General features: G+C 37.6%; 2 protein-coding genes across 3 annotated transcripts in view; both read left to right on the top strand.

The window, feature by feature from the left end:
* The window catches only part of LOC128988076 (uncharacterized), a 153,784-nt gene that overhangs the window by 52,898 nt on the left and 80,620 nt on the right, over window positions 1-20,266 (top strand). The gene's annotated exons all lie outside the window — the stretch shown is intronic.
* LOC128988077 (5-aminolevulinate synthase, non-specific, mitochondrial-like) lies at window positions 1,512-3,230 on the top strand. The gene has a single exon (XM_054409274.1). It carries the CDS (start codon window positions 1,531-1,533, stop codon window positions 3,073-3,075), a length of 1,545 nt encoding a protein of 514 aa, XP_054265249.1. The 5' UTR covers window positions 1,512-1,530; the 3' UTR covers window positions 3,076-3,230.

Below are 20,266 nucleotides of genomic sequence, written 5' to 3'. Positions count from 1 at the left end.
TCCAATTCCAGAAACAATGCAGTTTCTCAACGCTATTCGCCAGACACCCGACCGTGTTGTGTTCAAGACGTGGAGTTCCGTCGCGGTTTTTACCCTGTAACTATTATCTCTTCCAGTTACAAGTTCCGGTACTATCAGAGAGGTTTATTTGCAAACTTGTACTGAAAGAGGTTCAGTATTTAAGACTCTGAGTCTGAACGCTAGGTTTTACTTACATGTCTGCATATAAAAACAAATTATGCATATGAACTTCTTTATGGATTATCACATAGCCCATACGATAGACGTAAAAAGTTGGAAAATTGATTTATATAATAATATGCTTGGGAAGAGTTATATGTCTTATTTCCGATCCTAGAATCCTTAACTGTTTGTCACCCGAGCTTTGAAAGTTAAAATTACGTTACACTCCGTTGTTTAAGTCTAGGTAAAGTTATAAGAGTTTATTAGTAAAGTTGTATTTAGTTCAAACCTAGTAACTGATTTTGCCAGACGATAAGTATTAATACTGAATAAAAGCCTAAATATCATTTAAATAGTGAGCGTACAACCGACGGAAAATTAATTAAAACGTTTTCTCGTTTGACCTCCTCTCTTCTACATTCAAAATGCAAAAACCGCCTACGTGATCGAAAGATAATTTGTGAACACTTTGACACGCCGACGATAAGGTTGGAGTGATAAGCAATAAAAGTTACAGCGCAATACAAAATCGATAAGAGGAAGACTGTAAACGATGATAAGTAATTTACAAGTCAGATAGTCGTGGATGTACACGTGTTGAAAATACTAAATGAATGTTCTCACTTATTGGCTATATAGTCACTGTAACTGTAAAGTAAATATTGTAGAGGCGATAAATACTGTGTGAAGATTCGTGTTACGACCCCCTCGATATAGAGTATTTGAAAACTTACTTACCATAAATTATTTAGTATAGAACACGTGATCAACTTGATTTAAAAAACTTTCAATCACTAATAATGCCAAGATAAGACGTAAACTCATCAAATGTGCGAATTGCAATTTGCAGTCTTGTGAATGACAATGGTTTGGTTTAATCCCTGCTACAATCGATCAATCTAACAGATAAAACCTATTTTATAGAGAATAGACAATGGAAATTTCTTACACGTGGCTATTCCATTGAAGTGGTGAATTGCCATTGTTTTGGGGATTAAATAAAACAGATGTACTTAATGCTTGTTGTAAAAACCTCATGTTGAATAATAAAAATTGACATTTGAAGATAGAGTCCAAGTTTTGACAGTTGGAATTAGCAAATGATAGCATTTCTTATAGTATATTTGTTTGCTCAATGACCGTGGTTACTAAATGAATACATGTAGTATGTTTTATCTGTAATTTGTCGTGAACGTTGTATCAGCTGTTTATATTGTTTTTATTTGGAACATTACAGAGTTGTTATTGTTGTGCTTGTAAACATTCAAAATAAGGTTAAACGCGTTTTACCTACTGTTCAGGTGCCATAATAAAGTTTTCATCATTATCAACATTATAAAATAAGAAATGCCTTGTCCGTTCTTGAAATGTCTGCCGTCTACTTATGTTCACAATTATTGTGACTTACTTAAGGTCTTCTGGAGCCACTGTCCCGTGATGTCACGTTTGGTGTTTGGTAATAGTCGCAACATTACAACACAAAGTTCCGTGGCATTTGCAACGAAATGTCCTTCTCTTGATGACATAAGGGAGGTGCGTCAGAAAACTCAAGAAGATGACATAGAACATCCAGATGAAGCTGCCATTGGTGAGGAAAGAAAGCAGCGAAGTGACATTAAGAATTCTCCTGAAAAGTCTCCAATGAAACAAGACATCGGTAGTAAATTTAACTACGAAGATTTCTTTCACGATCAGATAATACGAAAGAAGCGAGACCACTCCTACAGGGTGTTCAAGAAGGTGTCTCGACTGGCTGAACAATTTCCATTGGCACTCGAGCACAGCTGGGGTGAGAAACCAGTGACCGTTTGGTGTTCCAACGACTACTTGGGCATGTCTTGCCATCCCACTGTGAAACAAGCAGTCAGAGACGCCGTTGATAACTACGGCTCAGGAGCCGGAGGAACTAGGAACATTTCTGGAAATTCATTGTTGATAGAGAATCTTGAACAAGATCTCGCACAATGGCATCAAAAAGAATCTGCTCTTTTGTTTACATCGTGTTTTGTAGCGAACGATTCAACGTTGTTCACCTTAGCTAGAGCTTTACCAGGGTGTCATGTATTCTCAGACGAAGGAAATCACGCCTCTATGATCCAAGGTATCCGAAATAGTAGAGTTCCAAAGCACATTTTTCGCCATAATGATCCAAAGCATTTGGCTGAACTTCTCTCCACAGTGGACAAAAGCGTTCCCAAGATTGTCGCGTTTGAAACCGTCCATTCTATGAGTGGGTCAGTATGTCCTGTTGAACAACTCTGCCAGATAGCTCATGGGTTTGGAGCCTTGACATTCGTGGACGAAGTTCATGCTGTAGGGCTCTACGGCCATACAGGAGCAGGTATTGGTGAAAGAGATGGTGTTTTAGAGAAAATGGACGTAATTTCCGGAACTTTGGGCAAAGCGGTTGGAAACGTCGGAGGATACATAGATAGCACTAGCAGGCTTGTCGACATGGTTCGTAGTTACGCTGCTGGGTTCATCTTTACCACATCACTTCCTCCTACCGTAGTGGCAGGTGCAATGGCAGCGATATCCGTCATTCGTGGACCAGAGGGTCGCAGCCTGCGTCTTAGACATCAGGATAACGTGGCTTTCATGAAGACCAGACTGATTGAATGTGGTTTCCCAATTGATCATACTTCTTCACACATCATCCCCATAAAGGTTGGAGACCCAGCTCGGTGCACGGCTTTGTCAGATCTTCTAATGCAGAGAGGACACTACGTTCAAGCCATCAACTACCCCACTGTGAGGTTAGGGGAGGAAAGGCTACGACTAGTTCCAACACCGCATCACTCTCAACAGATGATGGAATCTTTTGTGCAAGACCTCGTTGAAATCTGGAACGATCTTAAACTACCTCTTGTCCCAGTTAGAAGTATGGTTTAGGTTTCAAACTAGCTTTCTTCAAAATTGCAAACTATGTTATTTCTTAATTTCCCAAACTTTCCTGATATGTGCTTTGGACGTGTACCGTTCAATTTATGAATCGTGATATGGTAGTCTATAATAAGTATAATTATGTAGTTTTTCCCCATTTAATTGTTGAATAAAGAATTTTTAATACTGTATGTTGCTTAATTTGTCGTTGGAAACATAAATATGTAGTTTCAGTAACTGCCCTTCCTTTAAAACAACGTCAATCCTTTGAATTTATGGAAACAGATAGGTGTAAGCAAGGATAGAACACAACTATTATTAGTAGTCTATGTTGGTATTTTATTAATACGTGAAGAAAAAGTGGGATTTTAATATTGAATTTACTTCTTATTTTTTAAGTGCGACAGCTTGTTCCTCTTCTTCAATTTTAAACGATTGTTTAATATATAGCATGTTTAGCCACTAAATGTAGTACGATATATTTATAGAGCTAACTGTTCGCTTGTTTTCACACATGGAAAAACTTAACGGTTAAATTTTACCCAAGTTGCCTTTTAATAATGAACTTATAAGAATGACATTTACCGGAGAGTTTACAATGTATGTGTCGGGGGCGGCGACGTAGACCAGGTTATTCTGGGGCAGCTTTGGCCGAGATCGAGTCCAAAAACAACAGCCAACTGCTGTACACAAACCGAAATACCCGCTCATTCTTTTCTGTAAAAACTCAATTCCTTTAGCCTTTCATACTAAAAGGAAAACGTGCATAATTGGTTTTGTAATGGCTCGCCAGATTCCGTTGATCAGTATCATTATTCATCCGCAACTCAATGATACAATGATAGCCTACTTATTGCAAATTTAAAAAAATCCAACCCATCTTAAAGTAGAGACAATTCTTGATGGAGAAGTGTAATCAAATGTCCATTAGATTTGAGAGGGTCTACTTTGATCTGCTTACCCTTTTACGACATTTAAAATAATTTCACTGGACAAAAAATGTAAAACTTATTGCTAAACAGCCTTTTGACTTACTACACATATTTTGCATAAACATTCTTGTAATTTGACCGTTACGTCACGTGACAATGCAATGTTAGAGTTGAGGGATTATAGTGACAATGCTGTAACTTCTAAACGCTTCTAATTACGTTTACGTTGCTTATAACTCTGTTTAGCTAATTGTTGGCATTGACATAGATACCGACCAAGTTAGAGTACTTACAGTTGGAAATTCCACAACACCTGTTGTTACTCTATAACTTCGACTAACAGCTGTTTGGACGTTGAAATTGGATTCAGTCACGTATGTACTTAAAACCCTGACACAGGTAATCCTGAAAGTACTTACAAAGTGCCTTCTTGTAGAAAGTGCATTCAAATGAGAAAGTTCGCAGTTAAAGATAACTACTGTCAGCAATTGATTGTTAGCAAGTCAGCCGCGTCAGGGTAATTTCAATTGCAACTTCCCAGTTTATTGGTTTGCGCGCTAAGCAGACGCTGCGATTTGCACGTTGGCGGGAAACAGTTTGCAGCATGGCGGTTTCTTATGACAGGTGGACGGCGCGTTTTGAGGTTATGTTTCTCAGGCGAACGTTCTCTGACACAGTTTTGCCAACCACGGCACTCTCTCTGTGCGTGTGACGAGATATGTATAACGTGGTGCGACGCTGGATGACATTTACTCAGACGTTGATGGCATACATAGTCGTTTGACTAGAACGAAGGGAGAAAAATGTGCTACATAGTATTTTTACAGGACATTTATTTGCATCGTCAGTGATTCCATATAATTTTGGGTCTCTGGAATTATATGCAAATTAATCTATGATAAATTTCTATCAAAAGTCCTCTTCTCATCTTGTTCAAGTAAACGGTTATCGGAACGATGTAAAATAGGGCATTTCAACACATTTTAAATGCTTTAAAATACGATTCTTGTACTAAATTCCTTAAAATGCAGTTCATTTGTTTAAAGGCCGCTAATCAAATACGTCTACCGTATAACTGGTATAACTAATGAATTTCTTGGACTTGTTTAATTATTTAGTGGTTGAGCTCTTGCCATAACACTTTGATGGTTAAAGCAATCTCAATATTTTGTCGTAGTTTTGAAATATTTGTAAGAGGCTGCTCCTCTCTATATTCCTGTGTTTTGAGAAACTTACAGAAACTCACTACCTACTCCTCTTTGCAGACCATCTAGAGTGAAGTGTGATTATTTCACATTGTCACCTAAACCCGTGACCACCACTTCACTTTACCAGGTGTGACGGTTTCACTGGAGGCTATAAAAGGCCATTATCAACAGTAGCACTCCTCTCTCGACAGGTGTACAGCTGATCTATTACGTCACTACTGTAGTTGCCGACAGCGATACGCCAGGGAAACCGCCAATCGCATTCACTTTGAAGCAACTTCAATGTGCTGTTTGCGTCAGAAGCTTGGTGTGCAATCAAACATTCCTTGAGATGAAGCTTGAAAATTCCGGAACATGTACGCTTGAATTTAGAGAAATTTGAAATGATATAAATGGTATAATTCGCTGACGCAATACGGTGACTTTTCGATGAGGTAATCATGCACTTTGCATATAACAGCTGTTTTACTAATTTCCTTCTATTCTATAGCATACCACGGATATTAGAACAGAAACGGTATGGATCATAAACATAAACAAATTACGTCACTGGCCCGAATGTCTAGACTAATAACAGTAACTGCTGTTTTGGACAAGTTTTTGACAGTTTCATTAAAATATTAATAACACATGTTTACTTTCGGGCCAGCGACGTAATTTGTTATGTTTATGATCCATACAGTTTCTGTTGTACTATTCGTGTGGCATGCAGGTGTAAAGGTGGGCTAGTAAAACCCTTGACGTGGATGCTTAAGTCTATTCTACTGTATCGTGATGATTGTGTATCATTTTAATGCACAATTTGAATTTGAGTTGATTGTGGATGTGGATGTGAGATAGTCCTTGTCTTACTTTGTTACGAAGCCCAACTGTTTCTTTATCGAAGACCATTTATTAAGTCCCAAATCATCAAGGAACGCTGAGTCAAATTTTGAAGCATCCAAAAAGATAACTTTTTTTAGAATCGATCCGGCAGCCCCAGATTGTAAATTGAGCATCCCAACCACAAACTTACTCTATAATCCAAGATGCTCGATGTATAATAAACCCCCTTGAAAGGCAAAAACGTACACAAACTGTTTCAGTCATAAAATATCTTTGTCATGTTGGTACCCACTGGACGTCGGAGGTATTCGTCACGCACGGACGCGTGGCAGGTGAGGACAAAGACGTGTCTTATCTCATCTCAAGGTCTCGGCCCTTCACTGATAACACAGCTACAGTGTACGTCACGCCACAGCGATCACGGATCTCATCTGGTGAATGTTCTACAGTGAGCGAGCTATCACTTCATATCCAAGGGCCATTCTGAGGTGGTTCCAAACAGGGCTTCTACGGAGGAAAGTGTGTAGTGAATTCTATATTTAAATAAAAAATAAACTAGTTTTGGGTACGTTATGTATAAATAACCAGCAAATCTACGTAAATTGTTTACTTTCAATGGTAAATTTTGTTTAAATTTTAAATGTTAGGTTAGGTTAGGTTAGGTTAGGTTAGGTTAGGTAAATTTTAAATGTTCTACGTCTGTTATTTTTCTTCAAAAACGCGTGGAAAAACGCCTGAAAGTACATATAATACTTTTTACAAGGATGTTATTTTGTTAGAAGGATGAAACCCTCATTCTGACTCTATGAAACTTCTCATACTTGATTTTTCATAGCTAAGTGGTTGCTCCTCTAAGCGTTTGTGAATGTAAACATTGACTTAAGAATGTAAAGGCTTTTTGTCTATGGTAAAAGACACTCCACCGGCAAAAGATCGTATTAGTCAGACTTATAAGAAATAACCCCTAGCACAATAATGATAGTAATAATTAAATATTTGTTCATAGTCATAGTATGAAATTGAATTTAACCACAGATGAACGATTTGTGCAACACACAAATCAACGAAGTAAACAAACCAACCCAACATCCTCCTTGTTCTTCTTCGAAAGATTTTTTCGAACTATGCAGACAACTCTCCTTGACACTTAATACCTTTTAAAGTGTTCAACACAATTTGAACTCTCATTATTTCAAGCACGTCGCTGTTTTAGAAGCCATGGTCGCCGTAGTCTGCGACACGGTTCGCCACGCCGCGCCGCCGCCGGATACGTAATTATAGCGACTAGCGGGCCACCCGCAACTGATACCGTCGCGGACACTGGTGAATAGTAGTTACTGTATACATCGATGTATATGACAGTGCGTGTACAGTGACACTGACAATTAACATTCAGTCAGCATCATTGGCCGCTTGATAAACCATTCGACAACAGCCTAAAACGTATTCATTCAATGTTAGTATTTCCTACTTGAACTCAATTCAAAATTCCGTTTTCATGGAGTAGCGAGAATCCAATTAGTATTTGCCATATGTTGTACCATCATAGATAATTTTAATTCCTTATCTTATAACTTGAATGAAGCGCTTGCACGGCGCCAAATCTCTACAATATTACGAGACCCCTACCAATATATTTTGTCCAAGATAGAAGATTCAATGTTTATACGTATTTTCGAGTTTTATTTCTTTAAATTTCTCACACGCATTGTTAAATAATATTATAGTGCACCCTATCAAATTGTCAAAAAAAATCTGCGCTCGAAAGATACTTGCGTCGAATCTGCAGGTAAACGCTGATCAGTTTTGGAGGTCCTCAGCAGAAGATCCTGAGTCTCGACAGCTTTCACTTGTTCGGCACGTCTCCGTCTTTGGCCAATTTAATTGGGGATGTCCTGTAATTTGGAGAGATTTTCGGTGCGTGAGTCGCTTCGAGTTATGAGAAATTTACAACTCATGATGGATGTTTTGTGAAATAGAAGGGAAACTCCTATTAGACTCTTGCACAGCCACTCTTGTTGTAAGAGGATCGAAAGAAAGTCGTAAACTCTTTGACGAAATGTGAAGTTTGAATCTAGAAATTGTTTTGGTTACATTAAACTCCATTTATTGGTGTTAAATTTGTAGAAGAAGTCATTACACAATTAGATAAATGAATTTGTCCGCTTTTTCGCATCTTGCTTCAGATGTAGTTGTGATTGCACAGTCGCTGTGTCGTCGACGGGATTCCTCTTTTACCTGAGGTATGCTCGGAAGTCAAACACTATTCCTGTCACGCTTGTCCTTGAAGACTAATAACCAATCCTAGTTGTTTCCTTGTCTAGCTTTTCGTCATGTGATTGTTTCGTAACTATGAGTGTATTTCGAAAAACCACAGCTTGAATTTGTGGAGGTGGAAGTAATGTCAATCCTTCTTGTGGGAATCATTGCTTCAAGAATGTTGGGTGGTGAATAGTTTATTGTACGTTTCATGTTAACGGTTTTATTATTTGGGCTCCATTACTACACTGTCATTTGTCACATTGTAGCACAAAAGCAAGAAATGTGTAACTTCGGGTTTTTAAAGCATTTTGGGAAAATAGGAATTTTGATTCAATTCAAACAATAAACGTATTGGAAAATTCAAACAAATTTCCTCTGAAATTCAGGAGTACTTAATCAATTAATTCTGCTTGGAAGGGAAATGGCTATTTTGATTGATCCCTCAAATTATGACGATTCTAATGATCACGGTTCATTCTGAAATTGAATAATTGTTTCAACTGCCATTGGCTTGAATACCATTAAATTTCAAAATCTAATTTTTCACTCAGAAGACCTAGTCTCGTTCTGGCAACTCATTTCACGGTCCGATTCCCTGCAGTATATCAGACAAGTAACTCGAAGCTGTTTTGGAAAGCCCATAACTCAGCCTCTCTATCCGGTAAGTCAGCATGGGACCTTCATCGGGGAAAGTTCGGTCCCCAAAGCCACCTTTCCCTCATATTTGCACACAATAAGCCGTTTCTGCAGGGCTCCTCACGCTCTATTTTGGGCACCGTCGATCGGGAGGAATTTAAAAAAATCTATTCCGTCGCTTTGCTGAAGGTAGGCTGGTATTGGAAACTTCAATAGTCATGTTCAAGATATGAGATAGTGTAGTTAATGTAAAAAGAGGTTTGTTGGTGTTATGTTAAATTATCAAATTAACATTATGTTAAATTGGTGTATGTTAAAGATCATCTCAATAATCCAATTTAAGCCTATTCCTTATAGCTTCCGTTATAACTTTTTTTATGTTGCTGTAAAAAGTAATTTAAGTACTGTATTATAAATTTTAGCAGTTTGAAGTAGGCTACAAATTTTAGCAGTTTGAAGTGACAATTTTAGCTCCTTTGATAACCTCAAGATAATCAGTTTGCTTTGCTTCGAGGAACCATGGACGCAATCAGCTTGCTTCGAGGAACTATGGACGCATCCAGTTTGCTTCGAGGAACCATGGACGCATCCAGTTTGCTTCGAGGAACTATGGACGCATCCAGTTTGCTTCGAGGAACCATGGACGCAATCAGTTTGCTTCGAGGAACTATGGACGCATCCAGTTTGCCTCGAGGAAGCATGGACATAACCAGTTTGCTCCGAGGAACCATGGACGCAACCAGTTTGTCTTCGAGGAACCATGGACGCAACCAGTTTGCTTCAAGGAACCATGGACGCAACCAGTTTGCTCCGAGGAACTATGGACGCAACCAGTTTGCTTCAAGGAACCATGGACGCAACCAGTTTGCTTCAAGGAACCATGGACGCAACCAGTTTGCTTCAAGGAACCATGGACGCAACCAGTTTGTCTTCGAGGAACCATGGACGCAACCAGTTTGCTTCGAGGAACCATGGACACAACCCGTTTGTATCAAGGAACCATGGACGCAACCAGTTTGCTCCGAGGAACCTGGTCAAATCTCATATCTACCCCAAAACCCAGTAAAATACAGTAATCTCCACATTGAACTCTGATAGTGTATTGATTTTCTCAAAAAGGTTTGGGCTGTCACAAAGTCCCCAGCAAAAGCATGCATTGCTCTATGTCCGACGGGAGACGAAATCCACAGAGCACATAGGGGAGGCTGTGGCTGTTACTGTGGTAGTGGTGCAAAGCGCAAAGGTCGCGCCGACACAAAGCCGCCGGAAGTGTGGCATGTGGCACCGGAAACAGCTGTTATATCCCGCGAACAGGAACAGGTGATCACACTCCGTTGTCACTTTGATGTGACATCTTCACGCAGTGTGAAACTGAAATTTCGTCCTTTCTTTAATCTCGGGTTGACTTACGACTGGTATTATTGGTTACAGTTTAGTTTGCTACATTTAAGAGTTGTTGATTACTTTATGCTCGTTTCCAGCGAGGATTCTTTTCTGTTTGTAAGCCTGGAGTTATTATTTCCGCAGTTCAGACTACGGGTGACAAAATTATTGCTGGGGTTTGAACGAAAACGAAAGTAAAGTCTTCTCAGATTTGTTGGTCTTATTTTAAAAGCGTTTTGTGTAGGTACAACTATTTGTAAATGATGAAGAATAGGAAAGTGTCAAACTTATTCAATTTTTTCAACCGTTCGATAACCACAGTGTATTCATTGTGCCTTATTTGATTATTGTACAAAACTAAGGAGATTAAAATAAGTTGGACTTTATGTTCATGTTTATGTGTATCTATCTATATATTAATTTGAAACTGTTTTTCTTTGTCACAGCTATTTTGAGAGAACGGCTGGGCGTAGAAACTCTGTAGAGGTGTCTAAAGAAAGGTATTGGTCTGTAGATGAGCCATCAAAAGAGAAACATGGTGAATTTCCTTGGGGCTCTGCCCCCGTGGCCTTTAAATTCCCATCCCATGTTATTCTTATGGAGGAAAACGCGATCTTTGTCACAGCTAATTTGAGAGAACGGCTGGGCGTAGAAACTTGGTAGGGGTCTCTAAAGAAAGGTCTTGGTCTGTAGATGAGCCATCAAAAGAGGAAAGAGGTAAATTCCCTTGGGGCTCTGCCCCAGAAGCCTTTAAAGTTGCCTCTTCAGATTTGTTTACATTACGACCATATGCATAATTCTACACTACTTTTTAATGCAACAGCTGTTAATATTTAAATTGTGATTCATTGAATTTGTCAAAATGAAGTACAGTATTTGCAATGGTTTTTTTCTGATTTTAAAATTGATTTTCTTCTGCATCGTGTCATGTTCTATTGCCAAATCAGCGGAAAATCCTAATATCACAGTAACTCTTAAAATTATTTCTTATGGAGTTAACTTATGTCTTTTGTATGGGTTGGTTTCTGCCTTTCTTTACCACTTCTTGGAGATTGTACGTAGGCGTATTGCACGTAGACGACATTCTTTGGCGTATTGCATCTGTAGACGATACTTGGGTTGGTGTAATTATTACAATGGAAAACAGCGAGAAATCCTGGACAATTTGATATAGGCCTACTAAAAATAAAATTGAATTAACACTGTGCTACATTTCTTGAGCAAACATTAAGAGCCGATTTGCAAACAATGGAAACATAAGAAAGTCATAGGACACAACCAAGTAGAAGAAATAGAAATACTGTTTTTTCTTCTTCATTTATAACAGTTATTATAGAGAACCTAATGCGGCTATGAGTGGGAAACGTTTGTAGAAAACTCTAAACAAGATCAGCTTTTGACAAAAAATAAGATATTTACAAACAATTTTGATTATATCTAACCGTTTTGTACATCGTGAGTATTTCCATAATCTTTGAGTCGACTTTTATAAAGTCATCGGAAATTATGACCGTTATTCGTTTTAAAATAACGCCTGTAATGCTTCGCAATTGCTCGAATTCGAGCAACAGGTACACTAGTATATATAAAATCCAATGTATGTTTGTATGTTTGTATATTTGTATGTTTGTCCTTTATGGACTCCAAAACCGCTCGACAGATTGTAATGAAACTTTCAGGCATTATTAAGCATTATTCAAGGATGGTTTGTTTGAAGTTTGGTGCAGATCCGTCAATAGGGCTCCGCCCCAGTGGCTCTGGAGTTTCCCATGTTAACCTTATGAGTACTCATATTTAAATGGAATTAAAGAATCTTAACAGCTGGTGCAACTAAACAATTTGATTCTGTGATGTTTAATAGCATTAAAAAGTTAATAGGTTTACCAACAGGGTGCAGCACTATATTTATTTTTAATTTATGAGAACAGCTAATTTGCAACCAAAAGGTGAGTGAGCGTAGCGAACGAACTTCAACCTGGAGGCGAGTTAGCGTAGCGAACGAGCTAACCTGAAGACAAGTGAGCGCAGCGAACGAGCTCCAACCGAAAGGTGAGTGAGCGTAGCGAACGAACTTCAACCAGGACGTGATTGAGCCATGCGAACGAGCTCATCTTGAAAATGAACGAGCATGTGACATAAAACCACAATAGGACAGGACGACGTCTGTCGGGCCAGCTAGTGTTCCATAAAATAAATCTTCATTTTATGGAAAGATTTATAACTAAAACAAGCTTACTCAGCTTCATATAATTATCAATTCAACAATCAACAGATTTTAAACATCAATAGTATTCAACAAGCTGTATTTCGTCTCTACTCAGTCTAATTTAAAAACTGTTCCCATGAATAATTGTGTGTGCTTTGAAACCAAACATTTCTAAATCAAAACTTTACAGCGGTTGAACTCAATTCTTGAGGGGAAAAATAATAATAAAACAATAGGTACAGAACACACAAGCTAAAATCAATTTGAATAAACCATCGATGTATAATACTCTACAGTATTATACATCGATGGAATAAACGGTATCAGCAATCTGACACATACTTTCTCCCATTAGCTTGTCACCAACCTTTATCATGGGTAAGCGATGAGAGTAACCATGAAATTTAATAGGTAAAATCGCAAAAGTTTCATTTAACTTTTGAACCGTAGTTTTTACAATCCTTACAAAAATCTTCACTGTCGAAAAAAACAAATGTGGTAGTGAACATAGCAACAGTTAACATGGTGGTAGTTGAATACATAATCTTTAATCATAGGTGGAATTGCAGCTTGTTTTACAGCATTTAGAAACATGTTATCATTAATGGTTCTGAGAGCTCAACTAGGGACAACATGATGGCGAGGAGAGGAGGTTCCAAATAGAATGACGCTCGGGCATCCACACATGGTTTGCGGGCCTTTTAGCACAGACAAAAGAAACCCTACTACAGCCGTGCCAGGGACCAACATTCACCCCTCTACACATGGTTTACGGGCCTTTTTTTGTCAGTCGCGCCAGTGACCAACATTCCCAGTCTACGTCACAAGGGGTTCTCAAGTCCCTCTCCCTCCAGATCTGAGCGCCCCAATGTAGACTCACACATTTAAAAAAAGCCCCACACCAGTTGAGCCTCATCCACCATGTGTATCAGATCGTGTTTCGGCTGGGTATTTTCTATTAAACATGACCAACCGTCTCCAGTTATTGTGAAGAGCCGGGTAGTGTTTCTTGCCAGTGGAGCCGTTGAAGAAATAAAACCAAAGACTCTTTGGCTTCCGCCGTTACCACCAAGAAACACAGCATATGCCACCATCAGGTATGGCGACAGTGGAGAGGGAAGCGCCACACATGTGCGTGTAACATGTGTTCAGTTGCAAAGATGATCTCTCTGGTGTTAGTAGTTAATGATTTCATTCAAATTATCTGTGGTGTAGGTTTTGTTCATTTTTTAAATATGAATGAAGATGATTGGGATTCTTATTCGGAGTTTGATTTTCGTTGGGGCCCTGGTGGATGGAATGGTTGGATTGAAGTGGATATCGGGGATTTTGAGGATTTGGAGGATTTGATTGTGAGTGACAGCGAAGATTCGGGAATAGATACTTGGGTGAGTTTTTTTTTTTTAATTTCAAACCCATATGGAAGTACAGTATATCATAATTGCTACTGTGTTTCCTCTTTGGTCCCGTAATTTTAAACTGTTTTACTTCACAGTGAGATTGTAACTATATTCCTATCCTTTGTTCGTCTGATTCTATTTTCCCCAATGTCCATTTTTTGTGCAGCATCACTCTCTTTCAAACTGTCAAAACCAATCTTTTTAGAAGTTTTCATGTTTAATGTAAGCCCTTTTACTTTACAAACGGGAATCAATTTCTGTTTATTTTTCGACCACACAAGGTACGCATACCTATGTTTTTGGCCATCTAGATACAAATTCTACTATGTATGAACCGGGTCCATACTCGGCCAACTTCGGTCATTTCACCAAGATAATCCCCTGAAAGGATCTCTGTACCAGCATTGTACCAGCCACCCTCATATATACATATAATTCAGAATCAGTATTGTAATAAAATAATTGACCACCCAGGGCATAGAAATGGAAGTTTTACAATTTTGTTCAGAATTATAAGGGCTACAACATACAACATTTTTATCAAAATCGTTAGGGCCATTTCTGAGAAAATTAGATTTTTCTTTTATTTTATTGAGTTTTATTAGAAAATCAACATTAGAAATTAAAATTGAAAAAAAAAAATGGAAAAAACGTCTGGAGATACCATGAATTAGTACTACAGTCTGTAGCTATGTACAAATCCACACACATACATGGACATAACTTCGAAAACCCTTTTTTGGGCCCAGGATGGCCCAAAACGGTTATATCCACTCAAAACTCAAACTCGAAAATTTTTACAAAAACAATACTTTCTCCATATACTATGGTATATGGGAAGAAAGTAAAAATAAAAAATTTACTAATATTTTTAAATCTTGCCCAAGCACAACACCTATTAATTTTCAAGTTTACGTTGATCAAATACCAGTTTGCTTGCTAGAGGTAGTACACAGGTACCGAGGTTTGCCCGCGTCGCTTGACCTCGGCACTCAAGGTCAAGTACGCTTACCTCGTTAATTACCAAACATTAATAGAGATATTATCAGGTAATTGATCGTAGGTCAGTCGGGTAATTGAGTTGTAGACCCTCCGCGGTGGTCTTGGACTTTCGGGAATTAGAAACTGCAAATCAATGCAGTATATTTAAATGAACAGGTTTTGAATTCAGCTGTTGAGAACGCTTGGGACGTGTGCCGAGGTAAACAAATTTGGGATTATTGATTTTTCTTTTTTCATTTTTCTTGAATTATACTACTGTATATTAAAAATGAATTATTGTTATTCCAGATGACAGTGATAGTTATAATTTTATGTTACATTATTTATACCGTTACAATTACATTGAAAAGGCCAAATTTCTTAGGAATACCATTTAAAACCCTCATCTGAATATACCCCCACAGTAATCACATTAGCATAATTGAACTAGACTAATTCGATGCCGGCCGCCTACGTTATCTTATCACAGCTGATAATTCTGTTGCTATCACAGACTATAGAATACTCTGTGGTTGTATCGTGTCTTAAGATCATGGCGAAGAAAAATCACCCAAGGCGTGGGGTTGTTAAGGATTATTAAAAAAAAACTATTTGGATTTTTTATTTGAGTCAAGCCCACACGATCTTAGAAAAAAACTTGGAGGATCTTTGAGTTTTTTGGAGATGATGAAAATTGTATGCTTAGGATCATACATGATAACAAATTAACCTTCTACTCCTACTGTTAGGAATAAGGTATTAAACATAGCGAATGCAGCATTAATTAGACCATATTATTCTGAGAACAGTATAGTGTGGCAATTTTTAATGGGAAATCGTGCCTGCAAACATCTTTTATCTCAAATAGCTGTCAAACAGCTGTAGACAGCTGTCGAGATGGTTTTTAATTGACACCACAACAACCAGTTCTGTGTCGCCAAACCAGCAAGCAGCTGTTTTCAACTTGGCACTCAAGCGTCTGTAGGGGTATGAAGATAAAGCATTGGCTAAATAACACTAATATAGTCAATAGTCAATGATAAAAGTCATGTTTTAGAGGATTAGTTCAAAACACAGTGCAATGTGTAAACTCAAGTTTGCCTGTCAATATAGCTTTAGCAGCTACAAGGGAAATATTTGGTACACGTTGTTGTATTGTACTTGCTTCACTAAAATTGGTTACTGCTTCTAACGTCTCTGATTTTCCTCGCTTCGCATTTCAACAGGACTACTCTGGAGAAATGCAAAACCTTTTATGGTACTTCTCGGTTTTTATTTTTTACATTTCCTTGACAAGATCAAGGTGATAACGTTTTGTTGTTTGACATCTCAGCTAATTTCGATGGAGGATAAAATTTCACGTTGTCTTTGCGCAGATTATTAAAAGGTGATTTGTTTTTCCCGCGCGGCAACTCTGCTGTTGCGCGCTATGGGACCGCGCGAGGGAAAGTGACCGATTCGCCGGTGGAAAGTGCCAACTTCCTCCCAGGGTAACATTAATTTTCCCACCTATCAAGGCTAATTGCCCCGGACGCCTTTTAAGGCCCTAATTGAACGGGTCAACTCAAAACGTGTGCGTTTGCTTTCTATCTGGAGGCGGCGTGCAAATTGGGATGATCGGATCACTCGTAGGCGATTGCTGCACGCCCACAGGATCTAATACAGGAACATAGTGAGTGTAGAACATTGGTGATTCCTCCCAATACCCAATTGGGACATTTCATACCTTGACGGGGGGGGGGGGGGGGTGACCACACTACCGACACTCCAGGGTGTATTGCCAAAATGTTAATGCAATGAAATAGGAGTTTTAGTACGTTACTATTCATAATGTAATTTTACCTATTTAAAACTATTTTTACTAAATTTATCTATGTCTATTTCTAAACAATTTCAGCCCTCTAATTTACAACAAAAGAGTAAAGCCTAAAGCTTAAAATGTAACCTAAACTATTTGTTCAAAATCAGCGCACTCAAAAGTAACTTTGAATGTTAAACACAAATCTAAATAGCTACCTATAGGGAAATTTTAGATGCAATATGATGATACGTATACTTTTGAGCTTCATCTATAGTTCCAGGACCTTAAAAGAAATTCTTAAGATCGAATGTTTCCCATTTCTCATGCGTACTTGATAAGCAACAGAAATTAATTAAAAATAAGTTTTAAATTAGGTATGAAGTAAAATCATACACAGATATTAGAAAATCTGACGCCAGACTCGGCAGCAATAATTGTGACTAAACAACGGTAACGGAATGTTTTACATGTTAACGCCAAACTCAAGGTCTTCTACATTGAACCAATCACGTTTTACTGGCAATACCCATGCACAACCAAACAGCGTGTCAGACAACCTTGCCAACGTCCCGAAGTATCATGTTTGTACTTATACATGCATAAGCTATATTGAGTATTTATTATATCGCAAGGCCATTGAATATCCGAGTTGAATATCCAGTAAATTATTGTTAGGTGACACAAACAACAAATAGTTAGGTGAGGTTTTACTAATATTGTTTGGATAGTAACTTTTTCGACTAATTGAAAGTATCAATAATTCATTTATCTTCAAATTAAGCTGTAACAAAGACGTTTGGAAAGTAATGTGTCGTTTTAAGCACCTTAAATGTTAATTTTCTAGATTGTAAAACTTTTACAAACATTATTTTAATCTCGGTGGACACTCAGAAGAAAAATACAGGGTGTAATTATTATCACCCATTTTATTACGAGCAATGCAGTAGCCTAACCCTTAACTGTTTTTAGTAGTGCTATCACATAGTTAGAAATTAAATAGTTTCTACTCTTTAACCAGTGGTAATATCGATTATGTTCACATGTGTAAATAACATGTATAAAATGCAACAAGCTAGCAAGGGAGTGTATTGGTTAATTCTACCAGTAGTGTTCAGCAGTGATGTAAGCGCAAGGGACAAGTAAATCCCATTATGTCCCTTGACACGACATAGCTACGAAGGCATTAGCAGGGACCCAATACTTGCTTATGTGGCCTTAGAAACATCTACAGGGTTTGTATGTATAAATTGGATGTTTTAGTGTATGAGCTCGAATTTTTTATTAATTTTTGTTTGCCCAAAAGGTAATATTGTTTTAAAACCAATGTACTGCTATCCAATCTTCGCCGAAATACCATGGCGCTTAATGTAAGCCGAAGATGAACGAAGAATAAGAAGTTACGCTTTGTCATACCAAGCTGGACAAAATATAATAACATATCTCCTAGTGTATTCATTTAATCGAAAGTAAGGCTTTTTCCCATGGCTATGAGGACATTTTCTCGTAGTAGGTTTGTTATTTATTTTCTAATATTAGTGCCTACTGCCTTTTAGTTAGAATGTTGTGGGTTCAATCCTAAAGAAAGTCAGTAAATTGTTATAGTTAAATAGGCTTTTGATAATTAATTTGACCTGACTAGTTAATCAGCTGATCTTAGTGGCAAGCCTGTCTAAATCCGTTCAACACTAATATTCTTCACCAATCTTTGTTTTAAATTACGCACTCTGGTATCGGCGTCATATAAGTCTAATCTAAACCAATTATACAGGTAAACGAAAGATATCATATCACTAAGATTAATGCTAATCCCAACGTATACATGTTTATCATCCAGCTTTTGTAGTCTAATTAAAAGTGGCCTTTACCATCCCAACATTTCTATTTTACACACCCAAGATAAACCACAGCTGTGTTTTAAGACCGTCCATTTGGGCCTTGTCAGATGAGTGTTAACGGCATGTTTGTATGTGTGTGTTTGTTTACATAACTACAATGGGAGGACATTCGGACAGGTGTAGAAAGTTGGGAAAGAGGCACAGAGTAAGATGATGTAAGACGCGGCGAGGGTTCGGCTATCTTCATACTCTATGTTTACCTTAGGGCTTTACTCTGTGTACCTAGGATGATAAGGTTGCTTATCACTGTCGAAGATGCTTCGGTCTTTAAAGTACAGGTCATGGCTCCTAGTTTTGTTTATATTTTATTTGAGTTATATAAAACAGCATAAAATCAAATACTATGTCGAGGCTATATTCTAGAATTAAGTGAAACATCGGTTCGTAACATTAATGAGACATATTCTCTATTTCACCTTTTCATTCAGTAGAAATATTTATCGTATGGTTTTAGCAAAGAGGGTTCTGAATCAATTATATATTATTTGAAATGGGATGCAGATGCGTATTTTAACCGAAATATGAGTGTAGAATGTTTTGAGATGTAGCTGTGTAGCTTTGTTACTGACTAAGGTCAGCTAGTTGATCAGTCAGGATAATTTATTTAAAGCCCAATCATTAGGGGTCAATCAATGTATCACCCATTAAATGATAAAAAATATAGGAAATACCTAGATGCCTTCACACCAAACAATTGTTAAAGTTTAACATGAAACCTATTCTAAAATGACTGTACGTACTTATATAAACTATGACTATATAAAAAATCTAGTTTCTTTCCGCAAGTAAAACGGTAAAACACAAACTTTTACTTTCTTGGATCTCGATCAAATTTAGTCTTTTTTTTAGAAAAAAATTGTAGTAGTTAATAGGCTTAAATTATTAATTTTAGCTTGATTTTTCAATAATAATTGACAATCTTATGTTAAAAACATAATATAATGTAACCCTATTGTTGTGGGAAAAACCTAAAACCCTTTTTATAACCTTCAACAAACACCGCTAAGTTACAGAATTCGCGAAAGTAATAGTAATAACCGCGAGTCAAAGTTGTGGCGATATTACAGTAATGAAGTCATGCTGACGTCATGTAATGGAACTACGAAGGTCATTGATTGCCTCACTGGTGCGAACTAACACTTCGGGGCTGGCTTGTGATTGAAAACTTTCATGGTATACTTGGTGGCAGATCGAGGAACAACTATGTAACGTCTTGAGCTATACAATGGTAATACAGTACTACTTTTTTCTAAAAAACCTTGTCAAATATATCGGGGAAACATATTTGAGGATAATTACCAGTCGTGAATTCACTGAATCGTAATACAAAGATACAAATTATTAAACTGTGTCGGCGTTAGTTATGACTGTCGAAATATATTTGTATGCCTTGTTATTATTATAACGTAACAGACAGAATCTTAGTTGTATACAATATTCTACTTACCTTAATATCGTCTTATTTATCGAATTTCTTTATATCGTGATATGCTAGTAGTGATACCCGTTCTTTGCAATTGCTCCATTATATTTCTCATACTAAAAATTGTTAATTTTCATCTACGAACTCTAGTAACGACTGGTTATAAAATTTGCTTCCCTTTCTTAGTCGGAGAAATATAGGATATGACCTTAAAAAAATTGCAAGAAAACGTTTTATGGTTTTATTTT

Source organism: Macrosteles quadrilineatus, unplaced genomic scaffold (assembly GCF_028750875.1).
Source record: "Macrosteles quadrilineatus isolate MER2022 unplaced genomic scaffold, UCM_ALF_1.0 Scaffold_2__2_contigs__length_208266976, whole genome shotgun sequence".
Lineage (NCBI taxonomy): Eukaryota > Metazoa > Arthropoda > Insecta > Hemiptera > Cicadellidae > Macrosteles > Macrosteles quadrilineatus.
The sequence above is the reverse complement of the archived record's forward strand: the minus strand, read 5'-3'. Positions and strand labels throughout refer to the sequence as shown.